This window comes from Leopardus geoffroyi, chromosome B1 (assembly GCF_018350155.1).
Source record: "Leopardus geoffroyi isolate Oge1 chromosome B1, O.geoffroyi_Oge1_pat1.0, whole genome shotgun sequence".
Lineage (NCBI taxonomy): Eukaryota > Metazoa > Chordata > Mammalia > Carnivora > Felidae > Leopardus > Leopardus geoffroyi.
In genome coordinates, this window is record NC_059327.1 from 204,636,080 (window position 1) to 204,653,426 (window position 17,347).

Genomic DNA, 17,347 nt, shown 5'->3' on the forward strand with positions numbered 1-17,347 from the left:
AGGGTCAAAGGCTCTCCTCAGGGAAGACGGAGGACCCGGGGCGGGGCTGAGCGCCCGCTCAGAAGGGTCGGCAGCTCCTGACCATTTCACCCTCGATGGGGATTTGCTCATCAGAGTGTTTAAAAAAGCGGGGGGGGGGGGGGGGGGGGGGCATTTTTCCGAAAGGAGAGCTACACTTACTGTTTGTGGTGTTTGCTATCCCTCCGAGGCCACGGTCAGCTTCTACCAGGGCAAGTGAGCGGTGGAGCGACAGTCTGAGGACAGAGCCCTTCCCGAGGGAGGGCAGGCGGGGCTGTGCCAGCAGCCTCGGAATGACCACGCAAAGTAAGCGGAAAAGTGGGAAAAAGCCCAGAACTTCAAAATGCAATCCCATATAAAATAAGTTTAAGAAAAAAAGCCTTTAAAAAGTTTTTAATACAAAAATACTCACATACAGTTTTCCAAACACAGCTTCCCACTTTAAATGCTATTCTCCCGACTGGCGGTTCCCGAGTCTACAGTTCCGTCTAGCCCCCCCCCGCCCCCCGCCCCCCCGCAGGAAGTTCAAGTTTTTAAGTCTAGCGAAACCGGTGATAGCACCGAGTGTTCCTATGAGGAGCCTGACCTCATTCTGTATGAAGCGTAGACACCAACAGGCACATTTAAATTCATATTTAATTTCTGACAGGGCATTTCACATCTCAACAGGGTTCGCTGGACAGCACGACGCCCGCGACAGCATTTCCCTCTAGTGACTAACATCCAACACTGCTGCTCAGAGGATATCGAGAATTTGGCAACAGTCCTTTGCATTAACTTTCCTCAAAACAGGCTTATCTTTAATTCCTGGAAACCAGGTAGTTCTGGAAGATGGGCACGATACACACTGTGGTTTTTATGTCAAGATAAGAATTTCAAAGGCGTCAGACGCGCAGACCTGAGTGCGAGTGAGGCCCAGGAAGCAAGGGAGGCGGGCTGTCCACGCGGTTCCTTACCGACCGGGGCAAACGGGGTCACTGTGCCACTCCAGTCCCCACAGTGGTCCTACTTCCTGACTGCCAGAGCGGACGTGTCCTTGTGCCCCGTGCGGTGTGCGAGGCGCCCGGGTCCCCGGAGGCCAGTGTTGGCACGGGAGGGCAAGACTTCGCAGGCCACGGGCACAGCACCAGTTGTTCTGACGCTGAGGGATCCAGAGGTGTTGGGGCGGCTTTCGTTTTGTTTCTGCTTCACATTGGTGACAAAGGGGTGAAGCTGACGTTCATAAAGACCGAATCACATCCCCCCCCCCCTCCCCAGCAAAACGAGCTCTCCCTCAGATTCAGAGCAAAGCCCTGGCAGGAAGGCCCTTCGAGCTCAGCCGCCGCGCCTCAGCCTTGTTGTACTCGGATTCGTAAACCAGTTTTCTAGAGATTTTCAAAGTTAGTGTTATTTGCTCATTAGTTTTAAGTTTTTGGAAAGAGGATAACCATATTTAAAATAATTTTTCCAGCATTTCCTTCAGATCGTAGAATTTGAAAATATCAAAGTGACTCAAAACTCACAAGATTTTACTACTGTCAAGTACAAAAATAAGTTAATCTGCTCCCCAAAGTGCGCTGCAAAGCCAGTCTGATGGTCTGACTTCTGGTGGGAGAGGAGAAGCGAGGGGCGAGGCTGCACCCAAGGCCCTGGGCCATGAAGAGCGGAGCCCGCAGGCCTCGGGAATCCCTCGGGCCCTGAGCCGGAGCGCCAGGGCATGGGAACGCTGCTGGGCTCGTCGTGGGAACAACCTTCCAGGTTGTTTGGGGAAGAAGGAGCATAAATCTATAAACCAATCCAGTATTTTCTTGGGACGATTTGAGAGAAATGAGTTCTACGCGGAAACACCCCACAGTTCCCCGGGTCCTACTGAGCAAGTGCATTTCCAGAGGTCACCTAAGCCACACGCAGGAGGGGTCCTCTGATGACCAAGCTCTCGTGTCTCCTTCGTGGCCGCGGATGGCTCCTTCCTCCAGGATCACGATAGGAGAAGGGCAGAGGGACGCCTGGGTGAGACCCTGTTCGTAGCGAGTGAGGCCCCGTCGGTGCCATGGAGCCTCACACCCGAAGCAGACTCTTCCCCGTGGTCCGAGCCCGGCAGAGACCGCTGCCCCCAAGAGCTCACGTCACCAAACCACGGAGAAGCAGTCAAACAGGGGGTCCGGGTCCAAGCATGTCCTGCAGTTGCATGAGGCAGAGGCAGTGATGGAAGAGAGACAGGAGAGACCTCGGGAGTTTTCAACAAGGGACGTGTGTACGTCTCTGTTCTCCTTCGGTCGTTTCAAGAAGAACGGACCAGAAACCAGCATCTGCTGCTGAGTATTCCATTCCCTTCCCTCCCAGCGTCAGCATGGAGGCTGCGGGCCCCACGGGGCGCACTTGGCTGCCTGGCGTCCGGGACCCCCGCCCTTGGTGCTCCGGACTCCCCAGGGTCAAGAGAAACTTCCAAAGAGAAGAGACCTTCGTGCTCCCAGGAGCTCCTCCCATGGTGCGGCCAGGCCTCGTAAGGAGTAAAAGTTAGTGACGTCTCACAGAGAAGTTCCAGGCCCGACGCCCACAGATGGCGCCTCGGGCCCCCAGCACGAGTGCCTGGCGGTGGCGCCCTGGCTGGGCGCGTGTGACCAGCACAACTCCCGTTTTCTATGAACAGACCCCCAGGGGTGACGGGAGAGTGGCAAGTAGGTGCAACGGTCCTAGACTCTGTGTCTCTCCTCAGACCCCGAAAGAGCAATTTTCGGAAAAGCCCGTCTCCCACGTGCTCTGGGTCCCCAGGGTGGGGAGCACCTGGCCGTGCCCTGCTGCCGGGACTGTCCCCTGCCGGGCCGCGGGCGCACAAAGCCCCGACAGAACCATTTCTGTGAACTCGGCGCTTCACACAAACTCACCGCGGGGCCGCACCCCCACCGAGTCGGCCCCTTTCCCTGGGAGAATTCAGGGCCGCATCAGTAAATACACGTTTCAGTCGGTGGTGATTTGTGAAAACAAGTTTAGCAAAAATATATTGAGAATAAAAGCCAGAAACTGGTAAAGAAAAGCCCGATGAAAAAAATATACAAAGTCTTCCCCCAAATGTTGGTAAGAACCTAGTGCGTTCAGGGACAGGCCCAGGTGAGATGCGCCAGACCTGGCCTGGGCCGGGGAGGCCGCTCCGAGAGGCCCCACGCTTGCAAGGCCCACGGGGTGGCGCCATTCAGTCCAAATCCACGACAGAAAAAACTACGGGACAGCTTACAACACTGTCACTATCACCACTCCTGGGGCCGGCTCCTCACTAGGATGGAAAAGAAGCATTTTGAGGAAAAATTTCACATTAGTACAAAAAACCCCCAAATCATACAGCTGTTTCAGAAGAGCAAAATAATCAAAATCATGGTTTCCAAGGAATCCAGGGTCTGAGTCCTTGCCCGGGCCCCGCCCTGGTCTCTCCTGAGTGACGAAGGCAGGTGAGCTGGCCAAGTGACTTTGTTAAGATGAAAGAGATCATAGTGAGCCTTTAGAAAAATACTACCCTCTACGTTTCAGGTGAGATAAAAACATTTCATATGCCGATTAATTTTCAATTATAACTTTAACCTACAAAAATAGAGTGGGAGGGAACCTTGACATTCTCAGAAATTCAAGTGTAGCTGTAATGCTGTGTAGTAAGGCTTGTTTGTCCTAGAACCTTCTGAACCTCGAGGCTCAGACGGGTCATCAGTGCAGACGCAGCGGGCGCTGCCGAGGATGGCTCAGTGGTGGACAGGCACTCCCTCCCAGGAGGCCTACACGGCTGTCATAGCGGCTTCGAGCTGGGTCCTCTGGGCCGGGACCCCCCTCCTCCCCTCCACCCCCCCCCCCGCGGCCCTCCCCCCACCCCCCTCCCGGAGCTGGCCAAGCCACTGCCTGGCGCTATTTGCCTTCCGTGACCCTCCGCCAGCACCTCCTTCTCTTCCTCTTCCCCTTGGACTTGCTGGGTTCCGGAAAGGGTTTCCCAGTCTGGGCGCTCCGGGCCGACACGGCCCCCAGGTCATGCTCGCAGCAGCATGGCCGCCCGTCCCGCGTGGAGCCGAGGGCCGCCCCATCCTGGTGCTCCTTGCAGAATGAGTTGGGGCAGAAGTGGCAGAATGACGTGGAAGGTCTGCCACACACGTCACAGTGGTGCCAAGGACATTCCCACTTCCCTGCAACGAAACACGAAACGTGAGCCGGAGCGGCGGAAGCATCAACAACTTCTAGCGTTTGCGTGGACTGTCCGGTGAGACGAACAGAGACGACGCCGCTCCTCCCCAGCTGACGTGGAGAGGAGCAGAGGCCAGGCGGGCCGGCCCGGCGGGGGACGCGGCCCACCCCCGGGCCCCGCTGCCACTCCGGCTTCTCTGTGACCTCGCCGTGGCCTGGACCGGCTTTCTACTGGGGATTTGATCTTTCCGGCGTTAATCTGCACCAGCTTGCTGCTCAGTGGGGTCACCGCCCCGTCACCTGCACACTTCCCTCTCGCGTCTGTCCAGAAAGTCTCGTTCTGTCATCTTTTGCACACGATCTGTTTTCTTTTACGATCAAACGTGTTTGACTTCCCTTTGTATAGATTTTGGTTTGCATGAGGATCTGTTTCGCTTCTGGACAAGTTAACATGTCACACCCTCACCCGTCATCCCTCCAGAGCGAGGCTGTTGAGAACAAGGCCGAGCCCGCCCCGTGTCCCCCTCCCGGCCCTGCGCGTCCCAGGCTGGCTCCGGGGGCCCCCTTCCTACGACACCCAAGGCTGGGCAGAGCTCTGCGCCCGGAGCCCGGCCCCCCTCCCACGCCGGCAGCCCTGGCTCGGCAGCCACTCGCGGGACCTTGGCCCAAGCCCCGCTCCGGGTGGTCCGAGGGGCTTCACGGCCGTGCCCGCCGCAGACCCTGACTCCACGCACGGACCTCCCTGGGCCGGGCCTCGCTACCTGAGTCACCGAGTCTGTGACCGGGAGAGGAGAGCCATCGACAGGGACCCCCAAAGGCCGCCGGGGGGGCCCGCTCACCCACCGAAGGGCCGCTTGCCCAGGCCCAGGCACGACAGGTGGTAGGCCTTGGTGCAGGATTTGCGGTCACACAGCACCAGCTGGCCGCCGTCCCCACAGCGGAAACACTCATCCTCGGACTCCTTCTTCCCTTCGCCTCTGGTTCTCCGCCTCCTCGTTCTTTTCTTGCTCTTTTTGCCCTTTTCCTCTGAAGAAAGGGACGTCGAGGTCTAAAGTGAGAAACAAACGCGCTTTGTTTACGAGACATGCGTGGACCAAAGCAGTAACCAAAGGAACCACAAAGAGGGAGCACAAGAGCCGTGGTGCAGATGCGTGCATCTCCGGGGACTCTGCAGGCGCTTTCGCCTGGAGAAGACCGAGCGGGGACCAGGCGTGTGCCTCGGGGGGGTGGGGGGGGGCTCATCCCACACACGCCTGTTCTGCCCCACGGGTGACCACTGAGCACAGCGAGGAGGACCAGCTTTGCCAAGAGCCTCTGTAGTAGCAGCTGTCAGCGCCTCCCGGATCTGTGGGCGGGACGCACAGGCCCTGAGCGGCCCCGCCCCCACGGGATGCGCCCCTCGCTCTTTCCAGTAAGAACCGCACTGTGAGCGAGAGAAACAAAATCATGCCCTCGGCTGAAGCGGCAGACCCCCATGGACATCCCAACTCCGGGCCAGATGCCCGTGATCCCCCCGTGTTTGGGGGCCTAGGCAGGCAGGTAAGTGGGCCCCAAATTCATGACCTGCCCGGAATCTCAGAACGGGATGCTCCTTGGAAACAGTGTTGATGCGGATGTAATACGTTAGGATGAGGTGCTACTGGGGCAGGGCGGGCCCTTAACCCAGAATGACTGGCATCCTCACGAGGAGAGGAAGGGACACAGAGACAGGGAGAAGGCCCTGTGCAGATCAGGGCAGAGACGGGAGTAACGCATCCACCAGCCAAGGAACGCCAAGGCTGGCTGGAAACTGCCAGAAGCCAGCAGAGCCTCCGGACAGAGCGAGGCCCGGACGGCGCTCTGGCTGCAGAGTTCCGGCCGCGTGAGCCATAGGAACCCGGAGCCCTGCCGCCCACACCCTGCAGGGACCCCTCCTGCCCGCCAAAGCTACCCGCCAGCCCGGAAGAAGGGACGGACATGTCCGCAGACGTCAGAAAGGCTGGCATCCGTGACCTTACCTTTGGTCTGTCCCCAAGGAACCCGCTGCAGTTGGAGGCCCCACACCGACAGACTGTCTTCTCGTTACCCAAACAGTCGAGGTTGTAGTTAAAGGTCAGCTCCGTCCCTAGGGGAGAAGAGACACGCGGCCACCCTGGAAACGCGTTCGTCAGGCCCACAACACACACTCCTACTCGCTCACGTCCACACCGGCGTCACGGCCTCGGGGGAGCCCGCGGATATGTCGTACCTGCGGGGATGTCGCACACGGCAAACAGGCCCACGCGAGTGTCCCCGTTCACCGTCCACTTGAGGGTCTCACAGTTGGGCTGGCAGCTGTGATTCATGAACCGGGAGTAGTTTCCTTTGGGGCCAGCGTCAATTATCCGGTCCTGTAAGGTACAACTCAAGTTTCAAGTCGCATTTAAACGCGGGGGGTGACCCTTAGCCATTATGCCCTTCTTAAAGGGAATTTTCACCGTCTCTCCCACTGGCCGACGATGTTGTACTGGAAACCGTGGTCTCCTGTGTCCACTCGGACAGGACGCCCCCAAACCAGTTCTCTGTTTCTCTCACTCACGGAGGGCAGGTCAGGACCACATGGCGAGGACCAAGCCCCAGCGAGTCCCGGTGAGGACGGGGCAGCCAGCAAGCGCTTCCCCACACCAGCCAGCAGGTGACAGACAAGCCAGGAGGGACGGGAAGGTGTCACCACTGACAGCCGCCAGAGACTCACATCGACGGACACAAACGACAGGACCCCGGTTCCAAAGGAGCAAAGGCTATAACCACACGATTCCCGAAGATCTGACCCAGACGCACAAGCACTTTGGGAAGGTGTCCACATTGCCAAGCAGTGGAGGAAACGCAGGTGAAAAAGACAACGGAACCGGACGCACTCGGTGACCGCAGGAACGGGTTTGATTAAAGCAGCTGGCGCTGGCGAGAAACCACAACTATGCGCACGCCGTGGCCCTGCCCTGGGGCCAAGCCCGCGACGCGGCACTCGTGCACACGCCATCACCGTCCAGCAACGGGACGGGGCGGCTGCGGGTCCCTGCCCCGTGAGGGGGGCAGCCGAGGTAAGAGATGCACGGGGGAGGAGGGCACTTAAGATCAGGCACATGCAGCACTGTGGTCACGAGTTTGTGCCAAGCTCTGTGTGAATGGGGCGAACAAACGTGCAAACACACGATCTGCACCCACACCAGGTGTTCAATACAGAAATGCGATCAGAACGGGCTTGCTCTGCAGTGTGCCCTTTCCCTCCGCGTAGGGGCCTTTCGCGGCCCGCACAGTGTTCCTTCCCACGGCGGTGGAGGCCCTGGCCCCACAGCTTCCACGGCGTCACCGGCCCCAGGGCTCCAGGGTGCACTTCCCGGCTGAGGGCTGAGGGCCAGCGTCCCTGGGCGACCTGGTGATCTGCAGCTCCCTCCCTATGTGTGTGTGTGTGCGCGCGCACATGTGTGTATATTCTGGATACCAGACCCTTGGTAACTACGTGTCAAATCTTTCTCCTAGGATGACACTCGATTTTTAACTTGATGGTACCTTTTCTCGCTCAAAACTTGCCCAGTTTTACACAACTGATTTTGTTAATCCTTCACTTTATGCGTTCGGGGTCTTCGACTAGCCTCGCACAGCCGTCTCTAGCCCCTAAGTTACACAAGAGACCTCCGGTGTTTCCTGGCTCCTTACGGCATCTGGAAGATCTCCTCTTGTGAGTGCAGTGAGGGGGCACCATTGCCCAGAGGTCTGTCGTCTGCCGCCCCGTCACTTGCCGCTGAGACTGGGCCACACCGTTCACGGGAACGCCACAGAGCGTGAGTGAGCGCCGTTCAGTCCTGCAGGCTTCGCCGTCTGCGTGGGCTCTAGATGGCCCATCGACATTTACTTTTATAATTTTTTTTAACGTTTGTATTTATTTTTGAGAGAGAGAGGCAGAGTGCTCTGCGGGTGCAGAGAGAGAGAGAGGGCGACACAGAATCCGAAACAGGCTCCAGGCTCCGAGCTGTCAGCACAGAGCCCGACGCGGGGCTCAAACCCACGAGCTGTGAGATCATGACCTGAGCCGAAGTCGGACGCTTAACCGACTGAGCCACCCAGGCACCCCGACGTTTACTTTAAATTGTTAATGTTTGCGTGGAGATCACGGCGATTTGACGTTTGGGAAGACGCACATTGTGACGACATTTCCTCTCAACCAGAAACGGAGCCGTGTCTCGTTCATTCATGTCCTCCCACGTGTCCCGCGGGAGAGCTGTCGCCAGTGTTTCCGCGTGTGTGGGGGGGACCCGACGTCGGTGCGCAGGTCGCCCATGAGCCTTCCCCCATGCCGCCGTGTGCGGGGTCAGGAGCAGCAGCCACGGCATCTTGTCTCCTTCCTGAGCTGTCTCAGGCCGAGAGTCTGGGACAGATTTTCACAGCTTCACCAAACTGGAAGAAACTCCCTTCTTTTCCCGGCTTCCGAGTGTTCAGGGAGCGGGGCTTACACAGCCTCAGAGGATTCCGCGGCACTCGTTAAGGTGACAGTGGGTGTGCCTTCCTGTGTCTGTCAGTCCTGGGCTGTGAAGGCCCCTGCGCTCCCGGGGGGCAGGGGGGTGCTTCTCAGGGGCGCACCCTCCCCTCCTGTGGGCCCCAAGCCCGCTCCCTCTGCCCCATCACTGGGCCGGGCCTGGGATCTGCCCTTGGGGTGGGGGAGGGGGAGGGGTGTGTCTTTGGAAAGTACTGGGCACCGTGGTGGGGGGGGGGTGGGGAACGGACGTGGCTTTTTACTTGTGCTGTTTGCTAAAGTTGTGTGTTGACTTCAGTTCCCTCGTTAACCGTGTTCTTTCTGTCTGTCTGTCCAGGGCCCCTCCCTCTGCCTCGGAGGCGGATGCATGGCAGACTGGCTCCCGCAGCCTCTCCTGGCCTCCCTGTTGCCGCACGAGGGATGTGGCGCCGGGCATGCGCTCTGCAAGAAGGGGTCCTTGCCGCCATCGAGGCCTTCCTTTGAGCCCCCGGACATGGTGGGGCCGGAGTCCGACCTCACCTGACAGGGGCCGCCTGCCCCGCACACGACTTTACACTCCAGCTTTCAGAATCTTTCTTTCTACGGACAGCAGAGAAAAGCAGGCTTTGCTTTACGGACCACTTGGGGAATCTCTAAACAGGTGAGTTCATTCAATTCCCTGTTTACAGATAGGACGATACGCCGTGCACAAGTCTAACCTACCAGCCTGTTCTGTTTGCATGCAGGCCTCTTAAGCCTTTCACCGCGAAGTAATGCGGATTTCGTTACAATTTTCCTGTCCTGTTGGCAATTTGGAGTTTTGTCCTCCCAACCACCCTTTATAAGCAGCCCGGCATCTCCAGCCGTGTGTGGCACCCACGGGTCTGCCACCATGGCCTCAGCGACCCCACCTCTCCGGCACCGCTCGGCCACCTTCGGTCTCCCTCCGGGAGTTACCGGCTCCGATCCCCGGCTCCCACCAGAGGTGACCTGGGTTGCCCTTCCCTGTGTTGGGCACGATACCCCAAGCACGCTGTGCTCCCGGACGGTCTCCCGGCTCCGCGCCTCACACTCGAGCCTCTTACCCTGTAGCCGCTGCCCCTGACGAACCTCTCAGCTGGCCGCAGGGTCTCTGGTCTCTGGCCCTCTCTTCTCCTGAACAGCGTGTGGGAGCTGACCCTCTGTGCTCAGGCGCGGAGCTCTGTGTCCACAGCTGGCAAGCCGGCCTCGTTCTCTTCCCTGGTACGCAATTCAGTGTCTTCGTCTGGCTACCAGAGGGTTTTGTCACACCCATAATTTTGATACAATATTTACTACGCTGGCCATTCTGGATGGATTTCCCGTTAACACAGCACCGTCTTCACCTCCTCCCGGTGTCCGGAGCGCCCGCGGTCACGCAGAGACTGTCCTCGGCCTGGGCCCTGTGTTGTGCTGGTCTCGTCCTTCCCCGCTCTCTCCCCACTGCGTCCTGCTCAGTCCCCGCGTCTGCCCCGCGCTCCCGCGCGCTCCGGGCAGCTGAAGCTTCTGCTGGGAGATGCCGGTCTCCTCCTGTTCCACCCCACGCCCCCTGCGTTCCCGACTCAGCTCTGCCTGCCGTCTGGCCGCCTCTGACTCCTCACTCTCTCAAGTCCAGTGCTTTGTGACAGCAGCCGTCCCAGTGGCTTCTCTCCACCACAGGCGGCTTCTGTGGTCCCTTCACCACCCCGCTCGGAGGGCGCCGGGGCTCCGCAGCAGCTGGACTCAGGGAGTGTGCGCCACGTGCTCTGTCTCGGGCACCTTCTCTGTCTCTCTCGGAAGACGGCCCTTCCCAAGCCCGTCACTCCTGCCTCCCAGGAGCCCCCACACCTCCCGTCTCCGCTGCCCCCTTCCGAGACTCAGCGCTGCTGCCCAGCAGGTGCCACCTGCAGACGGCTCTTCGTCTCTTCTGACAAAGGCACTTCCAGGCTGACGGCCTGTCTGTCCCCAGGCCCACCGAAGACGTACTCCATATACTTTTTGTTGCTGTTGCTCTGGGAGCGAGCAGCCACCCTCTCCTACCACAGTCCTACATGTATTTTAATGTTTACACGTTCCTGTTGCTGCGCTGTGGGTCCACTCCTGTCTTCCGTTTTCCTCATTGACCTTCTTTTAAGATCTCTCCAAGCTGTTAGATACGCATTGAGTTCCTGGGTCTCCTCCACCCCCACAACCGCACCCAGTAAGCAGGGGAGTGAGGACCCTACTAAGGCCTCCTCCTTGGCTGCTGTGGCTGTTCAAAGTCTACCTTATCTGATGCTAATGTACTACGAACAGCCTTCTCTGCACTAGCCTTTACTAAGTTTTTAATTTTCTAGTACACTTACAAGCTTTCTGCTTCCTTTTTTTGTTTAATTTTTTAAAGTAATCTCCACGCCCAACATGGGACTTGAACTCATGACCCCGAGATCAGAGAGGCCCGTACTCCACAGACTGAGCCGGCCAGGCACCCCTCTAGTTCATTCTTAATACATAAGTCACAGAGCTTCAGATCAGATTCCTGGGGTGCCTGGGTGGCTCAGTCGGTTAAGCGTCCGACTTCGGCTCAGGTCATGATCTCGTGCTCTGTGAGTTCCAGCCCCGCATTGGGCTCTGTGCTGACAGCTCAGAGCCTGGAGCCTGCTTCAGATTCTGTGTCTCCCTCTCTCTCTGGCCCTCCCCCGTTCATGCTCTCTGCCTCAAAAATAAACGTTAAAAAAAAAGTTTTTTTTTTAAAATCAGGTTCCTGTATTTTAGCCAGTCTAAACCTTAGTCTTATAAATTAAGCCATTTACATTTATTGTGATCATTGCCACACGTGTATTTTTGTTTCCCGTGCATGGTTTTTTGTTTTTAAGAGAGAAAAAACAGAGGAGATGGGTAGAAGAAGAGAGAGAGAGAGAGAGAGAGACAGAGAGGCCCAAACAGCCTCCACATTCATTGTGGAGCCTGATGCAGGGCTTGAACCCACAACTCTGGGATCATGACCTGAGCTGAAATCACGAGTTGGACACACAACCAGCTGAGCTAAACCCATGCTTTCTAATTACCCTCTTTTCTCTTTTTACCTCCCTCCTACCTCACTGTCTACTTTCCTCATGCTCCTTTCCACTCAGTCGACGACTTGGAAGTCACACCTTCTGTTTCTATTCATTTAGTAATTTTCAGTGTAGCTTTAACATGTATACTTTGCCAAAGTGGAAAGTTGGTGAGACCTCACCCCCACATCCGCACAAAACAAGCAGCTCGCAATGGCTCCGTGCCACCACTTCTAACCCCTCTGGGGCCGTCAGCCTGCCCCACCCCTGACACCACAGCCCCTCCTGCCCAGCAATCACCACCGTGGTTCCCACGGTGCCAGGCGGCCAGACCCGTACAGGTGTGCCCACTGTGGATTCGCATGCACACCACACCTGCTTGCGTCTCGCAGCTCACTTCTGAAGCTCACTCTGCTTCCTCGGTGGTGCTCGACTGTGGAGCGGGGGCTACCACCTGCCACTCTGTGCTGTGTCTTCTGGCCACGGGTCACACGTGGAGGAGTCTGACTGCCTGGCTGTCGCTCCTGGAACGTGCTCCTCTCTCTGCCACTTTCAGTCTCTGGTGTCCCTGCTACATGTCTTTGCTACGTTTGGGGTTTTTTTTTTTTTTTTTTTTAATAGCATCTCTAGGTATACATTTATTTTTAGTTATGCTATTCAAAACTTGGGTCAGTTTCCATCAGATTCTAGAAGATCCTTTTGCCACATGACCCTTCCCCCATTCTCTTGTCTTTCCTTCTGGAGCATCTGAACATGTCTGCCTTCTGCGTCTCCCGGCCTCTCCGACAAAGTTTTCATCTTCCCTTCCCGTGCCACGGCCGACAGCCTCTCTGGTCCCGGCTTCTGCTCCAGCCATTTGCCTGGTGGCTGCCCAGCATCTCCTCAGCCGCCTTCTGGGCTCATCTCGACGAATGCGTGTTAGCTCTCGGTGTGAGGCGTGATTGCCACGTCTCCTTTAACGGCTTCGGCCGTTTCTCACACGCTCACTTAAGACTTGGTGCCAGACTTCAGTCTTACTACTTCTGGCTCTCACCAAAAGCTGAGACTTTGTGAAGGTCCTGCTTAAGGACATCTTGTTCCACGGCCCCGTAAGCGCTGAAGTGGGACTTGCGCTCTTTTTATGGCAAGGACGTGACGTGAGGTATGAGTTGTTTCTCTCTCGTAGGTCTTTGGCTTTATCTTCCCTTCAGTCAGGGAGCCTAAGTGAATTATTAGGGTTCAGCAATTTCAGGGACCAATGTGTGTGTTAAATGACAAACCTGGCATTTCTTACAACACACGAGTGGTTTACATTTTGACTCCAAAACCTGGTAAGACACGCGTTTCAAGTATTAAACTTCTAGTAAAACAGCCTCCCTCACCACTACCGTCTGAAAGGGAGGGGGGTGGCAGTGGGAAGCCTAAATCCGCTACTCTCGGGGCCAAGCGTACGGGCCCCTTGCCTAGGACTACAGCCCTCTGGGGGCTCTACACGGGTGCCTCAGCTCCAGCTGCCCGCCAGGCCTCCGAGCAGGCCTTGGCAGTGGTCCCCGCACGAGGGTTGGCCCCCGGAGGCTGCACGCGCTCGCCCCTGCTTCTGAGAAGCGGGCTCTCTGCCCCTCACCTGCCACCCTACACACGTGTTGTGGGCAGTCGGCCCTCCCCCATCCACAGCTGGGTGTTCTTGTACCACGGGATCCCTGTTTGCCAGCCTGTGGGGTCTGCCGGACCCGCCTCCGGCAGGAGCTCCGATGTACTGCGCCCCCCGACGGGCCCAGGGAGGAGCTCCGCCCCCCTCTAGTGCAGGACCCTCACCTTTCTAACCAATTCCTTCACCTTGAACGATTTCGAACTTACAGGAAGAAAAACGGAATGCTACAGCCGACGCCCGTACCTCTCACCCGGACACGCCGCCTACTGACACTTTCGCACGTTTGCTTTCTCCTCGTCACCTAGCCCGCAGAGGTGCCCGCGCACACACTCCTTCCCTCGCCCTCTGCCAGTGAGTTCCTCGGACACGTCAACGCTGTCCTCCCGAGGAGCTCCCTGTGCAGACACTTAGCCATCAGGGACAGCACCGTGTCCACAGTGGGGCTTCCCACACGGTCTCCAGGGGGTCCCGTCCGGCATCCCAGCCCCAGGGTCTAGGGTCCCGGCAGGAAGCGCGCACGGACCGCGGCATCTGCCTCGTCCCCTCGTGGTGGGGCCACGGCCTCCCTGGGGACGACCCTGCGAGGTCCCTGGGACCATCCTAACCTGGTGCGTGATCATCTTCTACCTCGTGTCCGGCCATCCTTCGCGGTAGCCACCCGCTCCTGCTGGACGACGGCCTCAAGGCCAAGCAGCGGACACGAGCCTCGTGACTGCCTTCCCCACGCACGGTGCTCGGGCACCACAGAGGCCGCCCCTGGGGTCAGAGCAGCCCTCCGCGCACACACTCGGGAAGGGCTGTCCCGGCGGGCGGGAGCCAACCCGTGAGCGTCCCGGATGCACCTTCTTCCGTTCACCCCCACCGGCAAACGGGCGGTGTGGCCCCTGCTCCGAGGACATCGGTCCCTCTGGCCGACGTATCCCGCAAACTGCACACCCGGGCTGTGCGGCCAAAAACGTGTAACTCTCCTCATCTTTTCTCCTCTTTTCACCGACCCTTGGTCCGGCCTGTTTGGTACTTTGTGCACGCACCAGCGGACGCACGCGGCCCCAGGACGCCCTCCCGCAGACAGGCCCTCGGGCAGCTGCCGGAAGACGCCGTGCCCCTCGGGAGAAAACGCATAAACGTCTGAAGACCGGGCCGCGCGGGCGGGACCACAGACGGGCGTGCGGCCCCGGGGCGCAGCGCGGCACACGGCCCGTGGGGAGCTGGCGGCGCTACCTTGTCTATGGTGAGCATGTAGAAGTGTGTGATGTCGTTCTCGTGGGCGCGTTTGATCCTCGCCATGCACTCCTCCTCGTCAATCAGCTCACCGACGTACTCATTCACGAACTCCCCCTGGAGGGCGGAACAGCAGACCGTGACCGTGGTAAACAACGGGGTCTGGGTGCAGGAGCCCGCGCCCGAAGCGCCCGGAGCCGGCACCGCGCGCGCGTCCCGATGCGGTCCGGGGCGCGTCTTCCCGAGTCCCTGGAAGTGCGGGTCTGCCTCAATGACTCCATACTCGGCTGTCAGGGAACAGTTCACCCGAGCGTCCTCCCCAAAGCGGCACCCTAACTCTCGCTTCCCGCAGCAACTGCCTCTGGGCACCCTGGCGGCGCACCCCGAGCTCCCACACGGCCGGCTGCCACGGCTCGCCTTCCCTAGCAGAGTCTACCCGGCGAGAGCCCGGAGGAACCGGCCGCCAAGGCGGGCAGTGGAACCAGACCCGCGGGGGCCGTGTGCGTTTCAGAGCCGCCGCGCTCGCCCGGGATCGGCCCTGAACCAGACCTGGGGTCTGAGGCCGCCGCCGCCCCCCAGGCCACAGCCTGGCCTCATAAGCCAATTCCGGCTGCCTCTCTACTTCCGGCTGCCCAGCCTAGGACACGGGCAGGCCGTGTGTGGCCTGTGGCCTTGACGGACGACCTGGTCCCGCACTGCCCCAGACGGAACGGCCGCCCGTCCAGGGCAGGGCTCCTTCACAATCTTTCCTGTCGTAGAGCAACCACCAAAATGCCAAGTGGAGGCCAAGTCAGGGGCCTGCTGAGTTTGAGTTTGCTAGACAGCACGCACGTAACGTTTTACGACATTTGACCATAGTAACTCAGACTTTTTAAAAACCCCGTTCTTACGTGCGTGCAAAAGCATACTAAGCATATCCAAGCGTAAACCGCCAGCCGGCCCAGGATTTCTTGCAAGCAAGGAAAGGGGCTCGGCACACACCTTTCTGATGTCCCGCTTGGCGACCAGGCCCCACCCTTTGCCGTCGGTCTTGATGATCTTGGTCTCGGGGTACTGGCGCTTGGTGAAGCACTGGTTCTGGCAGTACTCGCCCGCGGGGCACACCTGCGGGTGGCACTCGAACATCAGCATCCGGTTCAGACACTCCGAGTCGAAGCCGCAGGGGTTCTCGTCGGTGGGCTTACAGTTGCACTTGGGGATCTCAGAGATGTCGGCCGTGTGGATCTGGACTTTCCCATAGGGCTTGTTCACCTGCCGGGGACACGGGGGCGCGTCAGACGAGAGAGCAAGCACCCCGGCCTCCCGCCGGTCCCCACGCTCCAGAGGAGGGTGGTGGGGGTGGGGGTGGGGGGGCGCGGCCCCCACCCTGCCCATCACTTCACGTCCCTCGTCCACGCTTGCCCCGCCAGGCTGCCAGAAGATAGGCGCACGAGCACGTGCTGAGCACGGGGACCCGCAGGCAGGTGACCAGGGAGGCTCTGCCCTGGCAAACTCGTGGTTCATGGTTGACAGCACAAGAGCAGCCCAACCACAAAGCCGCAGACAGAGGGGAAGAGGGACTGAAGCAGAGGCCAGTAAGGAGAGGGGAAACGTGGCGGAAGAAGGGCCCTCCTCACTGCTGGGCCGCGACAGCGAAACACAGAAGCGCGATCTGAAAACCCGCCTCGGGAGCCCTCAGGTCCCAAGCTGTTTGACCCAGGAGCTCCATTTCCACGAAGTCATCTCTGAGGAAACACGAGCCCCAGAGAACGTGTCACCTGCACACGCACACACAGGGCGCGCCGCCCGGATCTGAGGAGCAAAGACGGGGCCTTGAGCGGCCACTGTGTCGAGAGGCTGCCGGGCCCCAGGCGGCAGGACGCAGTGACATCGGCTCACCCAGCGTGGCCGTGAGGAGCTCCTGGACCTCTCTCCCTCCCACCCCGTGGGGACGTGGGGACCCAGGCTCCCTGCCGGGACTGCCGGGCTCGCCGGAGGCAGCACGGTCGCCCCCGCAGTCCTTGTGCGGCATCCACACCCTCTACGGCGGGAACATCGCTTTGTCTCCAGGGCTCCGGCTGACCAAGCCACGTTCCAGCCGAGCACCGGCCCGGGCTGGCCACCTCTCATCCAAGCTCGTCCCCAGCGCCGGGTGACGACGGCGTGCCCGCCACCACCCCCGTGCCTCACGGGCTCGCGGCTGGAGCCTCACACGAGGGCAAAACCCAAAACCGCGGAGACCTGCCCCCCGAGCCCTGCCTGCACGCCCTCCCCGCCCCCCAGAAAGGACACCCGCTGGGCAGCGGCTGCACCTGCTCTCTGCCCGTGACCTCAGGCAGCGGTCCACACGGGGGCTGCAGACAGATGCTTGCTCACGGCAGCCCTCTCACCCACCGCGGCCGGAGGGCCCACCCACGGTCCCCGCAGTGACCCCTGACCCGGCCCCCCACCCCCGTCACCTTAATGTGCTTGTACGGCGGGGGCTTGCGCTCACTCTCCTGCGTTTCTCTGGCTTCCCTTTGAAGTTTGATTTCACGAAAACGAGCTTCAGCTTCCTGCAGTGCTAAAAAGTCCACGAAATGTGAGCGTGAGTAAGAGGTTTAGTAAATTCACACCTCCACCTACAGGCTCTGCGTCTAAACGGCCGACGCAAGCCTCCATGTCCCGCCAAGTGCGGTTACCAGTCTCCGGGAGGCTCTGGGGTGTGCACGCTGTTCAGGGCGGGTGCTTTAAATGCCGCGAGGGTTTTCCGCCCAAGATGCTCAGAGAGCGCCGGGCCGAGGAGGCCTGGGAGGTGCTGTGCTGTGCCACCTGCCACCAGGAAGGCCCAGGGCAGGTTTCTCTGGGAGGGTGATGCTCCAG

At 59.3% G+C, this 17,347-nt stretch overlaps 1 protein-coding gene, 1 long non-coding RNA gene and 1 other non-coding gene across 8 annotated transcripts in view; 1 reads left to right on the forward strand and 2 right to left on the reverse strand.

The window, feature by feature from the left end:
* Positions 1-396: 396 nt before the first annotated feature.
* Positions 397-17,347, reverse strand: part of NSD2 (nuclear receptor binding SET domain protein 2) — a 92,832-nt gene continuing 75,881 nt past the window's right edge. Inside the window, exons 16-22 of one of the 5 annotated variants that reach the window (XM_045474802.1) lie at positions 16,945-17,048; positions 15,488-15,757; positions 14,507-14,623; positions 6,383-6,524; positions 6,153-6,259; positions 4,999-5,203; positions 397-4,157 (exon numbers count right to left, since the gene is read on the reverse strand). In XM_045474802.1, the coding sequence (XP_045330758.1) occupies positions 3,886-4,157; positions 4,999-5,203; positions 6,153-6,259; positions 6,383-6,524; positions 14,507-14,623; positions 15,488-15,757; positions 16,945-17,048 (1,217 nt within the window). In that variant the 3' untranslated portion in view covers positions 397-3,885. Of the gene's footprint in view, positions 4,158-4,998; positions 5,204-6,152; positions 6,260-6,382; positions 6,525-12,235; positions 12,855-13,508; positions 14,391-14,506; positions 14,624-15,487; positions 15,758-16,944; positions 17,049-17,347 lie in introns of those variants that run through there. The other 4 variants (XM_045474805.1, XM_045474804.1, XM_045474806.1 and 1 more) reach the window with 4 other exon arrangements.
* LOC123596274 lies at positions 6,518-17,111 on the forward strand. Of its 2 annotated transcripts, XR_006711635.1 has the most exons (4): positions 6,518-7,955; positions 8,340-8,657; positions 8,982-12,796; positions 13,494-17,111. It is a non-coding gene; the product is annotated as an uncharacterized LOC123596274 (long non-coding RNA). The 2 variants fall into 2 exon arrangements; XR_006711634.1 differs by having other exon boundaries at positions 6,518-8,657.
* On the reverse strand, positions 6,634-6,760 carry LOC123596635. Its single transcript, XR_006711791.1, has one exon. It is a non-coding gene; the product is annotated as a small Cajal body-specific RNA 23 (non-coding RNA).